This window comes from Phaenicophaeus curvirostris, chromosome 7 (genome assembly GCF_032191515.1).
Source record: "Phaenicophaeus curvirostris isolate KB17595 chromosome 7, BPBGC_Pcur_1.0, whole genome shotgun sequence".
In the NCBI taxonomy this organism is placed as follows: Eukaryota; Metazoa; Chordata; class Aves; order Cuculiformes; family Cuculidae; genus Phaenicophaeus; species Phaenicophaeus curvirostris.
In genome coordinates, this window is record NC_091398.1 from 35,246,771 (window position 1) to 35,267,830 (window position 21,060).

General features: G+C 45.5%; 1 protein-coding gene across 1 annotated transcript; it reads right to left on the reverse strand.

Annotated features, from left to right (window-relative positions):
* Positions 1-110: 110 nt before the first annotated feature.
* Positions 111-19,790, reverse strand: LCT (lactase). Its single transcript, XM_069861548.1, has 17 exons — positions 19,139-19,790; positions 17,429-17,508; positions 15,587-15,670; positions 14,696-14,798; positions 13,985-14,063; positions 12,510-13,197; positions 11,477-12,122; positions 8,341-9,900; positions 7,736-8,004; positions 6,353-6,643; positions 5,183-5,381; positions 4,611-4,813; positions 4,118-4,227; positions 2,988-3,122; positions 1,872-2,095; positions 1,501-1,737; positions 111-798 (listed from the first exon to the last, which is right to left on the reverse strand). The coding sequence occupies exons 1-17, from the start codon at positions 19,788-19,790 to the stop codon at positions 590-592; spliced, it is 5,769 nt and encodes a 1,922-aa protein (XP_069717649.1). The 3' UTR covers positions 111-589.
* Positions 19,791-21,060: the final 1,270 nt, after the last annotated feature.

The following is a 21,060-nucleotide window of genomic DNA, read 5'->3' on the forward strand; positions in this document are numbered from 1 at the left end:
CGCTGACAGTTCAAGTGTAGCAGACAAACCTCTTGTTTCCATTTAAATGACCTCCCTCTCTTTGGGCCACTCCCATTGGTGTTTTAATAATTTATGATAGATGATGCAAAAAATACTGTGTGAAATAAAGGAAAGGTGGGGAACGCAACAGCGAAGCTGCAAGAGAGCAGTGCCTTCTCCCAGGGCATTTTTCACCAGTGTAGACAGTAACTTGTCTTATAAACCCCTCTGAAGCAGTAGGGTGGCTGGGGGCTGCCCTCAGATCCCTGGAGGAGACCTGCAGCATCCATGGGGAGACGAGGCAGTGAGAACAGATGGAACTCCTAGTTCAGAAACCTTATGCAGACAGGAACAAGCCATTTTACTTTTGTCTTAAAGAAATCAAATCAGTGCTGTCTGGAGAGAGACGAGACAGCTAACACAGAGGAAAGTTTTCCTTTGTACTTTGAGGTTGTTGAGCAAACAGGATGAAGTGGAGCCATCGCTCAGGCACGGCACAAAGCTGCAGCAGCACTTGCAGGTTTCTTTTCTTGGCGCCATAGGCTTTCTTCTATAAAAACCAAACCAAATGCTTTAGCAAGTGGAAACGTCACAGTTTGCTAAGTTCTGTGTGTGATGGTTTGTGGGATCTTTTGGATAATTTTCCATACATAAATGCAAAAATAGCCAAGCCCAATGCTCCAACTGCAGAAAGAGCAAAAAGCACATAGAGCGCCGTTCCTGCACTTTGTGGTGTCAAATCCAGTCCCAAAAAGTGCACGCTGCCGCCTGGTCCTAGGGGGGTGGCTGTAGGTGTCACTGGCCCTGGGGAAACAGTGAGAGCATTAATGCAGGGTTGGAGCAAACTCCTCCATGCGTGTTTGTGTTGCTGCTGCTTCTGTGAGGCTTTTGCTGCTGCTGTTGGGTGTTCTGGCACCAGCTGTAACCCTTCTCCATCAGAGACTGACACAGTTGCAGCTCTGCGCAAAGGCACAGCTGAGGCTCCTGGTGGAAATCCAGACTCTGGGAGCAGGGGCTCTTTTCTGGTCATCCCCAAAAGCTGGTCAAAACCGTTACCTAAAACCTCCCACCGAAACAGCTGCTGCTCAATGTGCCCCTCTCAGTCAGAGAACATACATGACAACATGTCCAAGGGCTTAGCCAAACCCCAGATTTGTAGAAGGCATTAAAAATCATTACAAAGAATTATTTGGGAATAATGTGTGTAGCTTGGCAGTGCTGTCAGAGAAAAATAGAATGGAATAATTTTTTTGCTGGATTTTGGAGACAGGCACTTATCGAGGTGCTATCGCACAACATTCAGCCGTTATTTATGGATTTGCACATGGAAGTGACATAATTCCACATGACCACCTTCAGTCCTAACCAGACCCACTCCTCAGCACACTATTGGAACCCTTAAGAAGAATATAAAGTGTCTTAAAAGAAAGAATGCAGATTATGGGACTCTTTCAGGATTAGCATCGGATGCACAAGCACAAACTGTGCCACATCCCTTACCTTCCGACTCCAGTTCCAGGCAGGGATGTGGGCCCGTTGCCGGGTCGGGAAACCCGTTGCAGTTGATGATCTGCGAGTAGTGCCTGGCGGAGGCCTTGGGGCGCCGCGGCAAGCTGGGGTCTGTGAAGTTCACGTGGTAGAACCCAAACCTCTCATCGAAGCCCACTGCCCACTCGAAGTTGTCCATGAGTGTCCAGGCCGTGTAGCCTCGTAAGTCGACACCGTCGAGCATAACGGCTGTTGCCGGGACCAGAGAGAACACCGAGTTACGGCCTCGCTGGTTTTGCCTTCTCCCTGTTCCCACCGCTGTCCTGCAGCGTCTTGGCTCAGTTGTTTGATCGGGATGATCAAATTTAAGTCATCGTTCTTACCTTTCAGTGCTTCGTTAATGTAGCTCCGATAGTAATGTGTTCGCCAAGTGTCATTGAAGGCCACGTCTCCCCTTTCCGAGATCCCGTTTTCAGTCACATAAATGGGGGGGTCGTTGTACTCTTCCTTTATCCATCGCAGGAGCTTTCGGAAACCAAAGGGGGTCACCTTCAGCCAGAAGGAACCGGAACCCAGCCAGCTGCGGTCGGTGACGGACGCGACGCCCCTGCGGAGGAGGAGGAGGACATGGGGATGGAGGGACGGGTGCCAAGCGCCTGTGGCTGTGCCCGGCCCCTCCCTGCCGCGGAGCTGGGAAATACCGTGCTGAGCTCTGGTGCCCCCCTGCAGGGCCAAACCACAGGGGCTGAGACGCAGCAGCAGAGGGAAGTCATAATCCTTTCGTATCTTCTCTGTGGAAACATTAGACTCGCCCCCATTTGCGGTCCCACCATCACTTTATTCTCATCAGAAAGACTGGAAAGCCCCTGTTGTTAAGAATCCCAGAATGTCCTGACTTGGAAGGGACCCACACGGATCATCGAGTTCAACTCCTGTCCCTGCACAGGACAACCCCAGTGTTCACACCATGTGTCTGAGGGTGTTTACGTGTTGAAGCTGAGGAAAAAACCTTATATCTATATAAAAATCTTGACCCGTGAATGCTTAACCAGGAAGCCATTTAGCTATTGAGGCTTCAAACTACATTTACCCCATGTGGTGAGGAACCGACAACTGTTTAAGAGCAACTGGATCAGCATCCATAAACTAGGACAATCCGGCTGTTCAAACTGCAGATGAGAAGCATGAAATATAAATACTGTTTACAGCTGATCCCAAACCACTGGGAGGCTTAGAAGTCCAGATTCCTTCCCTTAGTAAATCCTCTCATTTTCTTTGTTCTCCCTTAAACATTCACTTTCATCTGTAAAAAAAGGGCTGCTGCTGCACTTTAGTAAAAACAAGAGCACCACAAGGCACTGGTTGGGGATATTTGCCCTAGTATTGGTTGTGACGGCTTAAAATACCCATCTCTTGGGTTTATTTGCTAGCAGGTTACACTGCTCGGTTGGCCCAGGTGTGAGCATTTCACTTCCCAGGAATTTCCATTCATCTCTTACCTGTCAGAGTCGTATGACAGGACACTGGCAGGATAGTTCACGTTGTAGGTTAAAACTGTGGTGTAATGGTTCAGACCAAAGTAGTCGTATGTGCCTTTAATTCTTTGCTTTTCACTTTCAGTAAATTCTGGAAGTCTGCAATAGAAACGAGAAAAAAAGCGTAAACCTCTCAAAACCTAAGTCTTACCAGGGTTTCCTCTTCTGCTTCCACCCTGTCCCAGTGCTGTATAAACTAAACTAAGCAAAGTTGGAAAAGACCTCAGAGATCACACAGTCCACCCAACCCCACCGTGCCTGCTAAACCGCATCCTCACGTGTCACATCTACCATTATTTGAACACCTCCAGGGATGGCGACTCCACCACCCCCCTGGGCTTCCAGTTCCAATGCTTCACCACTCTTCCAGTAAAGAAATTTTTCCTAATATCCAGTCTAAAGATCCCCTGACACAACTTGAGGCCATTTCCTCTTGTAGAATCACCAGGTTGGAGAAGACCTCTTGGATCATTGAGTCCAACCATTCCCATCTGCCACTAAACCACATCCCTGAGCACCTCAACTAACCGTGTTTTAAACACCTCCAGGGATGGGGACTCAACCCCCTCCCTGGGCAGCCTCTGCCAGTGCCCGATGACCCTTTCTGTGAAAAATTTTTTTCTGGTCCCTAGTCTGAACCTCCCCTGGCGCAGTCTCATCCTATTGCTTGTTACTTGGGAGGCGAGACCAGCACCCACCTCGCTACAACCTCCTTTCAGGTCTCCTTTCAGCCTCCTCCACACTAAGCAACCCCAGGTCTCCCAGCCTGTCCTCTTAACGCTTGTGCTCCAGCCCCTTCACCAGCTTCGTTGCCTTTCTCTGTCTGCGCTCCAGCACCTCAATTCTTGTAGTGAGGCCCCAAACCAACCCAGGCCAGGTGAAGCGCCTGACACGGATCATCTCCTGCAGCTCTCTGAGCTGCCAACTTACCACCCTGAAGATATCACATAATAATGGATTTAGTTTGCAAGAGACAAAGACGGGGAACAGGCAAGATGTACGCGGAGAGTGTTTCTGTGAGGATACTGCAGCAGAGTCATTGAAATTGAGCTCTTTCAGCTACACCAAAGGCCGGTGTGGGCCTGGGCTCTTACCGGGACTGGCTCAGACCCTGCGCCAGACTGCGCTCCCGAATCCTCCTTTTCATCACTTCGTTATAATCGCCGTTTTTGAAAATGGGATGAGCAAACCAACCTAGATAGAACTAAGCCAGGAAATAAAGGAGAAGGATAAATTATGTATCAAACCAAGGGATTTAACCATTTCTCCTTCTTGTGCTGCTTTACAGCTGGTACCTGCACTTGTAATGAACAGGCTCAGGGAGATACGCAGCGATGCCCGTTAATGGCAGCAAACCTGATAAGCACTGCAAGCGTATTTTGTCTCATTTCAGCTCCATACGTGATCAGCCACCAGAAGAAGGTGACTCATTTCCTTGCAGCGATACCTTTGGCCCATCCTTTGCTCTCAGGCTGAGGCAATAAGACACTGACCTGCGTTTTGGGCATCTCCAACACCCAGAACTGGGCTGCCACCGTGGACAAACCCCAGAACAGCAGAGAGCGCCGTGACGAGGTGTCTCTGTACCTGCACGAATCGTCTGGCAGCATCGATGTCCTCTTGGTTGTGTGGGTTCCTTGGTTCTGCCCAGTCCGAGTTGATGGTGATGGAGATAATTCCTCCTTGTTTTGCCCGGTACGTCTCATTGTAGAGGTGCCAAGCTTCTGCGTGGGCCTTTAGTAAGTTGTGCCCCACTACGTAAGGGGCTCGTCCTGGCCGAATGGAGATTCCTGCAGAGACGGAGACAGCCCGGGCAGCGGAGCAGCAGTTCCCAGCTCTCTCGCTGGCCGCTTTCCAGGTTAACACGGCACTCGGGACACCCAGCACTGGCAGCTAAGGAATAACCGTGCAGCTCCCGGTGCCCTCAGGCCCCGCCCTGGGCTGGAATCTCTGCTTTGGCAGAGATGCTGAAGATGCAGCTGCAGCGGGCGGGCTGCGCGGGACCCCATGCTGCCCCTTCCGTCCCCTGTGGTGGGACACGGGTTCAGCTCTGCCCAGCTCGACTTTTGCAAGCCCCTAGCATCAACCCTGCTGCAGCCCAAACCAGAGTCGTGCCTCCAGCACTGCGAAAGCTCTGAGGTTACGCCCAGCAGCCTTACCTGGAGCTGCTGTGCCGACGCCGTAGCCCAGGTACGCAGTGTTGTAGGGTTCATTAAGGGTTATCCAAAATTTCACTTTATCTCCCAGCCTCTGGAAAAGGAGCTCAGCGTATTCCTTAAACCTTTGCACTATAGTTTCGTTCTCCCACCCACCCACGTTCTGCAGCGCCTGTGGGAGGTCCCAGTGATAGATTGTTACCTGTGGGGAGAGACAGCAAGAGAGAGGACTCAGCCAGTCACTCTTCCTTTTGGAAATAAGGACACCGAGGCCAGGTTGGATGGGCCTTGGGGAGCCTGAGCTAGTGGGAGGTGTCCCTGCCCATGGCAGCGGGGTTGGAACTGGATGATCTTCGAGGTACCTTCCAACCCAAACTATTCTGTGATTCTATGACACTGACCCAGCCTCATTTAGCCTGGAGAAGAGGAGGCTGAGGGGAGACCTCATTGCTCTCTACAACTACCTGAAAGGAGGTTGTGGAGAGGAGGGTGCTGGCCTCTTCTCCCAAGTGACAGGGGACAGGACAAGAGGGAATGGCCTCAAGCTCCACCAGGGGAGGTTTAGGCTGGACATTAGGAAAATATTCTTCACAGAAAGGGTCATTGGGCACTGGAACAGGCTGCCCAGGGAGGGGGTTGAGTCACCTTCCCTGGAGGGGTTTAAGGGACGGGTGGACGAGGTGCTGAGGGACATGGTTTAGCGTTTGATAGGAATGGTTGGACTCGATGATCCAGTGGGTCTCTTCCAACCTGGTTATTCTATGATTCTATGCTGAGCAGTGGAGCCTCCTGAATCCTGGGGAAAGAAGAATGCTGCACCCATTTCCAAGAAAGGCAAGAAGGAGGATCCTGGGAACTAGAGGTTGGTCGGCCCACCACAGTCTCCGTAAGGATCACAGAACAGATCCTTGCAGAATCCACTTCCAAGACGTGAAGGACAAGAAGGAAATTGGAAACCACCAAGAAGAAGGTTACCAAGATCTTTCTGGGTAGTAATTTCTAACCGATCACTTCACTCCCACTTCACCTACTTAAGCAAAAGCCGCGTTTCCTTACAGGACATAATGAAAAACTATTTCTAAGTGAAGGAGGATGGAAACACAGACGTATTCTGAGCATCAGCTTTGGCTTCTGCTGGTTTTTAGTTACCTGAAAGTTACCATTTTTAGTTACCTGAGGCATGATGTTAGCTGCCAGAAGAGCATCAATCAGCCTTTCATAGTAGTTCAGTCCCTTTTCATTGACATATCTGGTGGTCCCATCTGGGAGGATGCGGGGCCAGGAGATGGAAAAGCGATAGTGAGACACCTTGAGGCTTTTCAGCATTTCCACGTCCTCCTCGATCTTGTGGTAACTGTCACAAGCTACATCCCCAGTTTCGTCATTGCTGATTTTCAAGGGAGTGTGAGAATACTGGTCCCAGATGCTGAGTCCTTTCCCATCTGCTCTCCATCCTCCCTCAATCTGTTACGGAAGATGGAGAAGGGTTGTTAGCAAACCTCAAATTTAGGTCTTGGCCTAGCAAAGAATTGAGCCTGTTAAGCATTGTAGCACCACATAATATCTTGACTTATCAGCTCAAGACTAGAAATAGCGATGTTTCTGCTGTACCAAACTAGTAGATCTCCTGGGGCTTAAGGCAAAGCACAACGGCAGAGGGCAGGCACAGTTCCTGTTCACCTGCTGCTCCATGTTGGCTGCGCTTTTGTGAAGCCCGTGCTGCTCTCCCAATTCCTGTGGGTAGAACCTTAAATGTCTCCAAGTTCCTCCTTTTCACAGCTGTTGTTACACCAACCTTCACGTATGGTAAAACCTAATGTTACACAAGCTGTAGGTGTCCCATTCAAAATGAATTAACCATCCACAGATACTTTAGGGGCCCTGCTGAAAAAAAGAATCTAGAAAGCTGCTGGCAGAGAAGGACCTGGAGGTGTTGGTTGACAGCTGGCTGAACATAAGCCAGCAGTGGCCAAGAAGGCCAACAGCATCCTGGCTTGTGTCAGGAACAGCGTGGCCAGCAGGAGTAGGGAAGTGATTCTGCCCCTGTACTTGGCATTGGTAAGGGATCACCTCAAATCCTGTGTTCAGTTTTGGACCCCTCACTACAAGGACATTGAGGTCCAAAGAAGGGCAATGAAGCTGGTGAAGGGGCTGGAGAACAAGTCTTATAAAAGGCAGCTGAGGGACCTGGGGTTGTTTACCCTGGGGAAAAAAACGCTGAGGAGTGACATTATCACTGTCTACAACGGCCTGAAAGGAGGTTGTAGAGAGGTGGGCATTCATCTCTTCTCCCAAGCGACAGGCAAGAGAGAAGAAATGGCCTCAAGTTGCCCCAGAAGAGGTTCTGGTTGGACATCAGGAAAATTTCTTCACCAAAAGGGTCATTCGGCACCGGCAGAGGCTGCCCAGGGAGGTGGTTGAATCACCGTCCCTGGAGGTGTTTAAAGGACAGGTACGTGAGGTGTACAGGGATATTGAGTGGACAAGTACGGTTGGACTCTGTGATCGCAAAGGTCTTTTCCAACCAAGTGATTCTACGATTCTCAGTTTCCTAACCTGATATGCTGAAGTTGCTACACTCCACCAAAAGTTCTTTGGAAACTCTCCATACAAAAATTCATCTTCCTTCGGCAAGGGGATACCGTTATTGTGGATAATTTCTGCGTAGTACACAGCAGAGCGCTTTGGGGTTCTTGGCCTGTTGGGATTGCTAAAGTCAACCTGGTGCAATCCAAATCTTGGATCATAACCGTTCAACCACTCAAAGTTATCCATAAAAGACCAAGCGTTGTATCCTCTCAGATTAACACCATCCAACTTGTAAGCTGAAAGACCAGAAACAAATGACAGAGCATCAGTGGTGTCGTTGCACATTAAATGAGCCACAAAGAATCCACAAGCAAGCAAATACACATTTCTAGCTTCATAAAGCTGGCACTGGACAGGTAAGATCATTAAGAGACTCTTCACAGCTGGAGGACACAAACAGCCATGTAAAGGAGATCATAAAAGGAAACGCTATGTTTATGTCGTGTTCAGAATACCTCAAGGCTGACATCAAACACTTTTAAGAACTACTCTTCAGAGGAATAAAGTCACCAGGAGTCCAGAGAGGAGACACACGCACGCAACACCAACAGAACAAAAGCAAACAGTGGTACCTTTTAAAGCTTCATCAATGTACGTTTTGTGGTAAAATATCCTGGAATTGTCATCAACATCTGATTTGGTGTTTATCCCCACCCCATTCTCAATGATATATATCGGGGGATTTCCATATTCTTCTTTGATCCAGTTCAGCAGCCGCCTCAGGCCCCAGGCCGCAGCCCGCTGGTCAGAAATAGCTGAGGAGGGCCAGGAGCTGTCAACCTTTGTTAGAACTTCCTGGTCATACTCGTAAGAGGAGGGCTTCAACCGGGTCGTTGCATGGGTAACGATTTTGGAGGTGTAGGTGTTGAAGCAGAAAACATCTGCCGTGCCCCTGATGTATTCCCGCTCCTCCGCTGTGAAAGCCGGTAGGCGAGACGATGGCAGGTTCTGGAGTTCACTCCTGTTTCCAACTTTCCACTTCATGACCTCGGGGTAGTCCCCGTTTTTGAAAATGGGGTGTGTGAACCACCCCACCAAAAACTGCAGGTACCTGTCTGCAGCTTCAATGTCCCTGGGGTCGCTTGGTGTCTTCGGCTCAGCCCAGTCAATGTTGGGACACAGAGCAATGACCCCGCCCTGGCTCGCTCTGTATTTGTCGTCGTACGTGTGGTAGACCCTGGCGTGAGCTTTCAGGAGGATGTGGGCAACCCTGTAGGGAGCACTGCCCGGGTCTTTGACGTTGGGTGGAAACGCCCCAGTGCCGTAGCCAACCCAGGCGATCACCTGGGGCTCGTTGAACGTAATCCAGAACTTCACCCTGTCCCCAAAGGTCTGGAAACAGAAGTCTGCAAAGCTATTGAACAGGTCGATCAGTGCGCTGCTCTCCCAGCCACCGATGTCCTGCAGAGCTTGTGGCAGGTCCCAGTGGTAGAGAGTAACGATCGGAGTGATGCTGTTTGCAACCAGGCCATCAATGAGACGGTTATAGTAGTCAACTCCGTGGCTGTTTATCGAGTTGTTCCTTCCACTGGGGAAAATTCGAGACCAGGACAGGGAGAAACGATAGTTCTTTACCCCTAAGGCTCTCAGCAGGTAAATGTCTTCCTCCACTTTGTTGTAGCTATCACAAGCTATATCTCCATTATCGTTATTCTTTATATTCCCTGGGATGTGGGTGAAGTGATCCCAGATGCTGGGTCCTTTGCCATCAGCATCCCAGCCTCCCTCTATCTGGTAGGCAGAAGAAGACACACCCCACGTGAAGTCCTCTGGGAACGTCCCATAAACGTACGTGTCCCTTTCAAAGTCTGTTTGAGATGAAAACTTCTGCCAGACAACCTTTGCCTTGGAGGGAACTTCGGATGCTGGTAAACTCGGCAGCTTTGATGGCACAGGTACGTCAAACAGCACCGGTGCGGAAGATCTGTCCGAGACTTTGGATGGGAAACCATTGTTTTCAATAACACTGGAATAGAAATAAGCAGATGCCTTGGGAGTCCTTGGTCTGTTGCTGTCTTCAAAATCCACATGATGCAGCCCAAATTTTAGGCTGTAACCCACTGGGCCTTCAAAGCCGTCAACAAGGGACCGAGCAATATATGACCGAACATCAACTGCATCCAGTTTTACCGCTGTCACAGAAACAGTACAAGACACCGTTATTCATTGAGCATTTTATGAACACTGCATCACAACTGAAGGCAACAGTAGAATAAACCAAACACCTACGAATGGGGGCTTTTAGGTAAAACAAACCCCAGACACTTAAGAGTATCTGGCAGGAAAAGCAGTCAGCACTGTAACAGGAGCTGGTCAAATGCTTAGGGATAAAAATACATGAGAAAATAAATATCAGTCAAGAGATATTTGAGTACAGGATGCTTGTGCCTCTAGTATCCCTTTCCCTGTGCCCCTGGTTTCAAGCACAACTCATATCCAGGGATATGGTGCACTTTTAGATTTAACACTCTAGCTAAACTGAAACATTAAGTGTATTTAGTGGTTGCCCATCTCCCCTGAGCACAGGAGAGTCCTCTTAGGAGCATGGCATATCCAATACCAGCAGAGGGAACTCCAGCATCCTTCCTCACATTGCCTACAAAAAAGCCCAGTGTCTCTCTCATCCCAGAAAAGTTCATTTCCCACACGCAGTCCATCTTCTTTCCTTCTGCTGAGGCAAAACAGCAGTGCTAAATTGTGTTTTCTGTAGCTCCTTCAACACTTCTGTCAGTGTGCAGAGAACTAGGTCAAATGAAGAAGATCAAAAGAAGATCAAATGCTGTACACTCATCACACTCATCATATTTAATACAGCGTATTGAATCGAGCTTTCCTGACAGTAATGATTTATGCATCTCAATCGTGAGTATCATCCAAATCTCTTAAAAATCTTGAACCTCTATAACTGTCCAGATCTTCAGTCACTAATATTATTTTTACATGGATTGATGGAACAGGTTGCTCAGGGAAGCTGTGGATGTCCCATTCCTGGAGGTGTTCAAGGCCAGGTTGGATCCAGTGGGAGGCAGATTGGTCCAGTGGGAGGTGTCCCTGCCCAAGGCAAGGGGGTCAGAACTGGATGGGCTTCAAGGTCCCTTCCAACCCAAACCAGCCTGTGATTCTATGATACACAGTTTGCAAAGATACAAGCATACCTTGAACCTTGCTCAAAACAATTGAGATATAAATAATCTCCCTAAAAATTCTAACCTGAGACAGTACAGGGTGCAGTCAGTTAGATCTGCTTACTCAGTAAAGGCAGCTCAGCCCTGAGCTAGGAGATCTCTACAGGCAATTTCTGTAGGCAAATCATCTTCAAGGGAGCTCATGGAGGGACTGATGTTAGGGTCCAGACTGCATTAATCTGAATATATGAAAAACCTATTCCTGTATCGAAACAGAATGGAGCATTCAATGATATTCTCTTGAGATGCACAAATCAGTTCTGTCAGGAAAGCTTTATTAAATATGCTGTTTTAAACAGGTTGGTGATGAGAGTCCGGCATTTGATCTTCTTGACCAAGTTCTCAACATACTAATAGAAATGTTAAAAGTGTTAAACCAGAAGTATACGAGCTCACGGTGCACACACAATAGGCAGCTGACCTCATATCCCTGCGCAAGTGGTGGTATTTTACAGTTAACCCCTGTGGTAGAATAACTATTTGCCATTATTAAAAAAAAAAAATAAGCCCCATTTCTCCATACCTTTCAGTGCCTCGTTGATGTAGCGGCGGAAATAATCCACTCGCAGAGTGTCATTAATAAGATCTGCTGAGTCTCCTGTCGGCACGCCATTTCCTGCTATGTAAATTGGGATCTCTGTCCCTGTATATTCCTGGGACACAAACTTCAGCAGCCTTCTTAACCCCCAGGGGACCACATGGATCCAAGAAGAGGCAGTCTGTGGCCAAGAAGGATCTGCATGCAAGGAGAAGCTGCCGATGCTCTCGTAGCCTGGTGTGCAGGTTCCGTTAGTCACCGCACTGACCAGGTGGGAAGTGTAATGGGAAAGACCAAAAAAATCTGCAGTCCCTTTCACCCAGGACTTCTCCTCCTCTGTAAACAGAGGCAGCTGTGCAACTGTCGTGGAGCACTGCTGGTTTACATCCTGGATCTGAGCCTTCAGGATGTCTGGGTAATCACCATTAACAAATACAGGGTGAGCAAACCACCCAAGCATGAACTGCAGGTATCTCTCAGATGCCCTCACGTCCTCAGGGCTGGTTGGATTCTTGGGTTCAGCCCAATCCGAGTTCAGCACCAGCCCCACCTTTCCCAGCTGCTGGGAACGGTATTTGTCATTATACAAGTGCCAAACCTTCGCATGAGCCTTGAGAATTGTGTGAGCCACCTGGGGGCAGAAACCAGAGGAATACGTGTCACGTTGCTTTGCACAAGAACTCTTAAGCATTGAGAACATTAGTATTTGAGAACGTTGTCTCCATCCAGAAGAAGAAACCTTGAGAAAACAAATAATTGCAGCCAGAGTGCAGAGTAGCTTTTGGAATAAGCAGAAGAATCTGGTTATCCACCAACACCAGCTTTCAGAATAGAAAAACAAAATGAAAGCATCTGACATCCACTAACTAACTCATTGTCTGCAAGTATCATGAATCTGACAAGCAAATAGTTGTCTCAGAGGCCACATTAGGCTTGAACATAGTTGAACTACAGAACCATCAGAGGAAAACAAACAACAATGGCAGCTGCGAGATCCTAGTTATTTCTATGTCCTTACCTTGTAAGATGCTATTCCTGGGTCAGTGATTCCTGGAGGATGCTCTCCGGTGCCATAGCCAGCGTAGCTGATAACCCAAGGCTCATGGAAAGTAATCCAGAACTTGACCCGATCCCCAAAAGTGGAAAAGCAGAAGTCTGCATAGTTTATGAAAGCATCTATGATGCTGTCATTCTGCCAGCCACCAAGAACCTGAAGAGCTTGAGGGAGGTCCCAGTGGAACAGCGTCACCATGGGCTCAATGTTAGAATCTAGCAAGTGGTTAATTAATTGGTTGTAATAATCAACACCCTTGGAGTTGATGGTCTCGTTGGTGCCAGCAGGGAAAATTCTAGGCCAGGATACAGAAAACTTGTAGAGTTGGGGATGAAGACCCCTGAGTAGGTAAACATCGTAGCTGGTTTTGTAGTAGCTGTCACATGCCACATCTGCCGTCTGGTTCATGTAGACGTGACCTGCATGCCCAAACTGATCCCAGATGCTCTCCCCTTTCCCATCTTCGGCCCAAGCTCCTTCGACGTTAAAGGCACCCGTGGATGCGCCCCAGAGGAAACCACTTGGGAAAACATCTTGTAGAAAAGAATCTCTCTCCAATTCAGACTGTTCAGCAAACATTTTCCAGACTGTTTGATAGGAGGAGCGAGGGGCGAGAACAGCATCTGGGTTCTCCTGTAGAGTATTTGTTTTGCTGGAAATAGAATAGAAAGAAGTTAAAATCTCCATGGTGGATGTTAGTGGCATAGAACGTGCAAACACTGAGGATAAAAGAATCATTAGCTTCCCGTTCAGCTCACATAAGCTACTCATAGTATAGTTCCTTTGTCATTGGATCAATCCAACCATCCAGCGAGCAAATGAAGATGGAGAGCAATGAGCTAACTGCAAAGCAGCCCAAGTGCTATATATCTTAGATATATATAAATGCATATATCTAATGCATTTCCTGCAGGTAGAGTCTCATAATGCATTCCAGCTAGGTCAAAGGTTCAAACAAAATCCTCACAGTGTGCAGCAATTTCACATGCTACAACCGCTCTCGTGAGTTTCCATGGAATAAGCTAAAACTAATCAATCCTGCTTCTGTATTCCTTAGCCTCTCCCTGCACAATGGCATCTCCTGCATTTCTGCAGGCCCAGTTTCTTTCTTTCTTTCTCCCCTAGGAAAGTCTCTCTTCTTGATTTTTTGTTTATTTTTAACTCTTTTGCTCTTGAAAAGAGCAGAAGGCTTGGAAAACTTACTTGCTACTATTGGCTTAAAGGTGCAATTTGGGTAATAAAGGATGAGTGGAAGAGGATTACATTGCCTATAACAGAAGGACAGAGCATTGCCTGTAAAGAAAAGAAGGCATTCCTTTCCAGTCCTTTCGGCAACGAACTGCGGACTTCACCATTAAAACTGTCTGATGTCTGCCTGCCTCATAGGTTTCTAGAGGACGTTTTAGTATAATATCTGATTTAAAAGACAAAACCTGTACCTTAAAACATCAGATGATGAGAAGTCCAAGAACTCATTAACATCATACCCAATCATACGTGTCTCTTCTTTATTAATAGCTGAAAATAAAAAAAATCGCTCAGTGATGGTCTTGGTCACAACCTAGACGCCACGGCCCTCCTTGTACATACAATGACACCTTTAGAAACAAAGTGCCTTTCATAACTAATAGCTGGTTTTCTCAGATTAAGTATGTTGGGGTTTTATTAGATATTTAGCAACTTCGTGTTAGAAAACTATGAAATCATTTAAGTGGGAAAAAAACTTTAAGATCATCAAGTTCAAACATAAACCTAACCAAGTTCACCACTAAACCATGTCCCAAAGCACCACATCTACATCTCTTTTAAATATCTCCAGGGGTGGGGACTCCATCACTTCTATGGGAGCCTGTTCCAGTGCTTGACAACCCTTTCAGTGAAGAACATTTTTTTTTTTAATATCCAATCTAAATCTCCCTGGACCAACGTGAAAATGATAAAAAGCTTGGGGGAAGATTTTGTGCTTCGTTTCCCCTCAACACTCACCATCCACCCTTTATTTCCAAGAAGGCTATGAAAGAAACCACAAAGTTATTTCATCTCATAGCAGTGGTCTGGACTGGACAATTTTGACTTTCCTCTGTAACCTGCCAGGCAGAGCTTAGTTAAAAAAAACCCCAAACTTTCCTCCTTCTTGAAATGTCACCCACCTGTGACAATGGCAGCTACTGGTATGAAAGGATTCTCTTCTGTGGAACCACAGTCAAGGAATTTCAGACTAAAAACCAAGATCTCTATGTCCTTCCAGACACTCTGCAAAACCAGAAGTCAGAGACTTGCATGAAAAGAAGCACCAGCCAGCTGGTAAAACCATGCTCTTGGTGTTATTGCTTTAACACAGAATAGGAAATACCTAGAAGACTGAGAATCAGTGAATGAAGTTTTTCAAAGATAAATTCATAAATCAGCAGAGTAACCACTAAATACCACCCACCATTCTTCTCTGATCCAAAAAGGCCCAGTGCAAATCAAAGTGTAAACCCCAGAAACCTTCAGTGTTCAACCCTTTTATGGATTTTAGGAATGCAGTTCACTAGCAAAGGTTTAATATCAGGTACAAGCCTATAGCATCTCTGATGGCGTTGCTGCCAGGTGATCTAATCCTTTCACAAACCCTTTCTCATTAACATCTCTAGCACTGCCTCTACTAATGAGGAGCTGTGAGGTTTCCTAGTACCATTGCGGAACCCACGCTAGAATAAAACAGTGTGTTTTCACATATAGGTATTAGCCTAGCAGCTTATCAAACACTTAGGGTGTGAGAGAGGATTTTCAGTCCTGGACAAAAGAATTATGCCATTCCAGTCGTTACTGCATCAATAATGAGCACTGACCAAGACGATCCTTTCCAGCGCTTCCCAACACCTGGTTTTAAGTCAGAATAACAACAGAGAAGTGAGCAATAAGCAGCTGTTCCCTAGCACAGCTGTTGTCTGAGCTCTTGCAGCAAATCAGAACTGTTTAAACATACATCAAGAAACACAAAATTCCCCTTCTATTCATGGCTTGTTGTCTGCTGCTGTAATTTTAACACACGTTACCTGGAATTCATTCAATTTCTTGTAGAAATCTGTTTCATTCCCACAACAGTACTGGAGGCTGAGAGAGAGAAACTCTACCGAATCCTGGAAACAGGAAAAGAATCATCCTGGAGTAAAATGTATTTTGGCAGGTTTTCCATTAAAAATATATAAGATCGTGAAATGTTTCAGAAAGACACATTGCTGGAGTGAGAAGTCATACAGCTATGTGGGAGCCTTGGACAACATAATCACAGATTCACTAGGTTGGAAAATGTTCATAATAATAATGAATCCCCAACATAAGAAGGATATGGAACTGTTGGAACGGGTACAGAGGAGGCTATAAAGATGATGACAGGAATGGAGCAGCTTTGCTATGAGGACAGGCTAAAAGAGCTGGGGTTGTTCAGACTGGAGAAGAAAAGGCTCTGAGGAGACCTTAGAGCAGCTTCCAGTACCTGAAGAGGCTACAGGAAAGCTGGAGAGGGACACCTTACAAAGACATACAGTGATAGGACAAGGGGGAATGGCTTTAAACTGGAAGGGGGAAGACTTAGATTAGACACCACAAAGAAATTCTTTACGATGAGGGTGGTGAGACACCGGCCCAGGTTGCCCAGGGAAGTTGTGGCTGCCCCATCCATGGAGGTGTTCAAGGCCAGGTTGGATGGGGCAGGAACACCTTGGTCTGATGGGAAGTGTCCCTGCCCATGGCAGGTGAGTTGGAACTGGACGGGCTTTGAGGTCTCTTCCAACACAAACCATCCTGATTCTATTCAATGATTCTAGAATGAGTACATGGAAAGATGTACTTTGTATCTCTCCTTGTAAACGAAGTAAAATTCAATCAGCTAAATGAAATTATGAGTTTAATATTAATGATTTACAGCTGATGTTTTAATTAGTAAGACTGTCTGTGTTGAATCAGACAGAGAAACCTTTGCAACTCTGTGGTTCAGGTAGGCCTTATCAATAATCCCTTGGGGAAAGTTCACTTGAGGAATTTTTAATCATTCCCAACTACAAGCATTACCCTGCTATAAGTCATCAAGTTCAAGGGAATAGATAATATTATTTTAGTAAACTAGCTGATAAAGTTGGAAAAACACTGATAAGCTTTCAGTTCATTTGTCAGTCCAAGGTTTCGTTCTAGTTTAGTCAGCTCACATAATAAAACATCTTCCCTCTCCCTAAAAAGCACACCTTGAAATGTCACGCCTTCAGCATTGCTCACCCTAGAACCACATTTTGAAGGAATCTGAATATAAGTGAAAAATTTCATTTCATTTGCACTGTCATTTGTTCCCTACATCCTCCATCTACATCCTCTAGGGGAAGACAACTACTAATGGAGAGTTTGGTTTTTACAGAAAGGATGTCATCATTTTTGTAGGGATTATGTAGTGCCATCCCTGTGCAACTAGAGCCCTTTTAGCACAGCTCAGTCTGTGTTTTTAACACAATTTAAAGTAACAGTTATTTACAAAAATGCTATTTACAATAAAGTATCTCTTTGGTGGTGCATTAAATAGATTTGCAAAGAAAATGATGATGGGTACACTTTTTGAGGACACGTCATTTAAGCGTGTATATTGATAAAACTCTAAAATTATAGAGTAAATATGTTAACATTTATCTTAATCAGTGCTTACTAGCCAAGAAGAAAGGATGCTGAAGTCATGTTTAAAATCAGCGACCTTCACATGATCAGGCTAATCAGATAAGTAAAATTGACCAAATCGGTAAATTGGTCAACTTGCTAACATTTTATTTAACTTGCAACAAGTCATTGTGATAAAAATTAAGTTAAATCATAACAAATTTATGTAATTTTGGAAAAAAAAATTATTAATGTGTTACCTGAAGAGAAACTGAAAGCAATTCCAATGAAGTATTATCCAAATCTTGACCGATCCCTAAAGCAATGGACAGCTTTCCACCTTGGAAAAAGAAGAGGCAGTTGATTGGTAGCGTGTTAAGGCCAAATAAAAAATCCCACTTTGCTGCAGCTATTTTAAAATCAGTTGGAAATTTTAGATGATGTAAAACGCCAGGCAGTGTCCTAGGTAGCTAATTTCAGATTACCCACTATAATTTCAACGGAGAGCTGAGGAAGGTAGAAATTCAATGGCAGAGTTCGAGGAATCTTTGCCAATTGATCTTGTCTTACCATGGCTGCTCATAAACATCTTAGAATCATAGAATAGTTTGGGTTGGAAAAAAAACAATGACTCAGCCAGCTCTACTGGTTGTCTGCCTGGGATGGAAAAAACTCCAAGTACAAGAACATGGACCCAAGGGGACAGCTGCTTGGAAAATGTACCCATCAGAGAAGAGGTGAAATTCTCTTGCTCTGTGTAACAGGTGAAGTTAAGATGTAATTACTTTAAAACTTCACTGTCTGCAATGATGAAAGTCAAACAGTACATAGCAGACTTCTTCAGACTATTATTATCTCACAGGAGATTTCTTCATGAGGTACATTTCAGGAAGTTTTTAGTCTTTCCTCTGTGGGTCACAAAAATACATTATTATCTACAAAACAGCTTGATTATTATGACTTAGTCATTGTACACAGAAAAAAAATACAATAAGCCTGGATTTTATTAATTTTAAAGCAATTTGTAACTAATAGAGAATTAATTTTCATTTTACACTGAGAAGTAAATAATTTATTTCATGTTGCCTTATTTAACTTTTTAAACTAACTTTTAAGAGTTAAATGAAGCAATTTCCCTTTGATTAAATAAGATGTCTTTAAACCACAACTGGATTATTTTAGGTGGATTTTGTCAGTACTCCTGCAAAGAGGTCCAGCTATTGGGTGGAGGGCTGATAGGGGAATTCGACCTGATTCTTCAGCCAGGTCTGGCCCACCAAAGCTGTATTCCTTGGGAACACATCATGCCTTAAGGACAAACCCTGCACCCTGCACACACGAGCACAGCCACTTGCTGATGGTGAGATCCTCCTCCCTTAGCTGAAATGGCAGCAGCTGCAATCCCAGTTTTCAACACTGAAAGAAGTACTAAATCTTTAAAAATAAGGTGACTGAGTAGGGATCGAAGATTCCCCTGAAGTCTCAGTCCCACTTTTATTGTACAACACATTCAAGGTTTGGTATGTGAACAGCAGGAGGCTACAGTTCACTGCAGGCATCAGCTGCTCTTTAAATTAAGGGCATGGGGACAACAGCCCTTAGAGAAAAAGCATATGAAACTGTGATAGTGTTTGGGCTAGAAGCACTAGTTTCAGCTGCTCAAGTTAACTGGAGGCTATTTAATACTTCCCTGATGATTAAAAGATTAAATATAAACACACACCCCCCCCTATATTTTGTCCCCAGCTATTTGGGCTGTCATTGCAAGCAAGATGGAATTATCAGTAAATTATGTAATGATAACCAAAATAAGGCATTTGAAATAACCTGTTACTCGAGGATGTCTGTATAACTCTGAGAGCACTGACTGCATTCACATAGGGACTGCACGTAGCGGCTGCCATTCAAATCCATCACAAATTATTGGTGAAGAAGCCATATTAAAACATTCCCCTCCCCATTCTCCTTACCTGCTGGAGAGTATTTCTCATGGTAGAGGGTGTAAGCTCTTCTGTGAGCAGCAGCGAGAGCCTGGGCTTGGGACTGGGGGTCATCGTAAGGCAGGCTTTTCAGGACCCCCGGCAGGTCACTGAAGGTGAGCCACACGTCGACCAGCTCTCCAAAAACACGGAAACTGAACTCCGCATATTCCACAAAAAGGTCAGCAAATGCTTTACCACCCATGGCCTGCCCAGCCACAGCGCCAGGGAGACGCTGGTGATGGAGAACGACCACTGGCCTGAGGTCTGCAGCAACCAGGGTCTCGAGCAGCTCCTGGTAGCACCGCACTTGTGCTTCATCTGGCTCCTTGGCGCTCCCCTTCGGAAGGATGTGTGCCCACGGCAGGAAGACTTTGTAATGTGTCACCCCGAGCTCATGAAGGTGGGAGAAGTACTGGGGCAGCTCTGTAGCCACAAGGGCTCGTTGGCACAGGTAATCCTGGGCTTCAGTCCAGGCAGGGCCCTGATTTTCCAGGACATGGTTCTGCAGATGCCACCGATTTACTAACTCACTGGGTAAAGGCCCAGCAATGGCGATAAAGTTCTGAGCAAATTCCCTGTCTATCCCAAGGCTGGGAGAGACTAACAGCAAGACAACAACTACCTTACAAATCAGCTCCATTTCTGCTTCGGAAACAGTTATTCCATGCTACTTATATTGCAGCAGAAGTAATATTTAACTGTAATTACCTATTACATAGATAAATGTTCCCAGAACAAGCTGACACTAGAATGATAACTAATCAGGAATTTCAATCCATAGATGAAGCAAAAAACCAGATGGATGCAAAAAACCACTGTCAAACAATTAGTCAGAGAAAGGTCACATGGAAATATTTTCTGAGATGCTCAGGTTCCCCTTTATGCTTAAACATCAGCTGACATTTGCTGATACTGCTTCCATTTCAGAGGAAACTAAAATAAGCAGAAAATGCTTTTCACCACCTCTTGCCTTTTTTTGGCTTAAGAGGAATCCCAGCACAGCCCTGGATGTAGAAAATGACAGGAGCAGCGTTACCTGCATTGCTGGGACAATGCATCAGGGAATCTGAACACCATTTTCTTTCTTTACAGAGAACTTCTCTCTTCAGCCTTGAAAACACAGGCCATCTAAGCAGCACATACACATACAGATCACCCACCTGAACTGCTGCAGGGAAGAGAGAACTCAACTTATCTACATTCCAATACAGCAAAACTGAAGAGCTGAAAACATTTGCTACCTAAATACAGAATATGCTGGAATTGACTAAACACAAAATTCGACATAACTGTATTGAAAAGTCACTTCTATCTCTGAGTTAGTTTCCTTTAATAACTGGATCTTTGTCTCAAGCATACCTAAAATCACATGGGAACTTATTGCCCTGTCAAGCAATATTAGCTTTAAGTTACATTAGAAAACACCTCTTAACGTTTGCTGTTACTTATATAGTCTATCTTACAGCTTATACAGGCATTGCAGTTTGTGTACTTCGACTGTGTGATTCCCAGGTGACTATTTTTTTTAAGGAAGCCTTGAAAAGCCTGCTGAAACATTGTGCTTCCTGTTCTGAACAGCTATGTAGTTTTCCCCCACTTATGTTTGAATACTATTTGAACAGGAACTTTATAGCACCACCTGCTGCTTATTTTTCAGCAGAGCAGTGTAACTCAGAAAGAGAACACGACACCTTGCCTAGGAAATCATATAGAATTGGGGAAAGAAAAGCAGAAAAAACACTTTATCCCACGTGAAGAACTATTATCAAATGAAAAATGGGGAAATGGGAAACACATGATGAAGTACAAACATCTTCCTGTCCTTATTTTGAAAGTAAATGAACAATAAAGAAAACAAAACTGTTGTTGCAAGTAGGTGGCAATTTTTAATGCAATGCAGCATTTCCCAG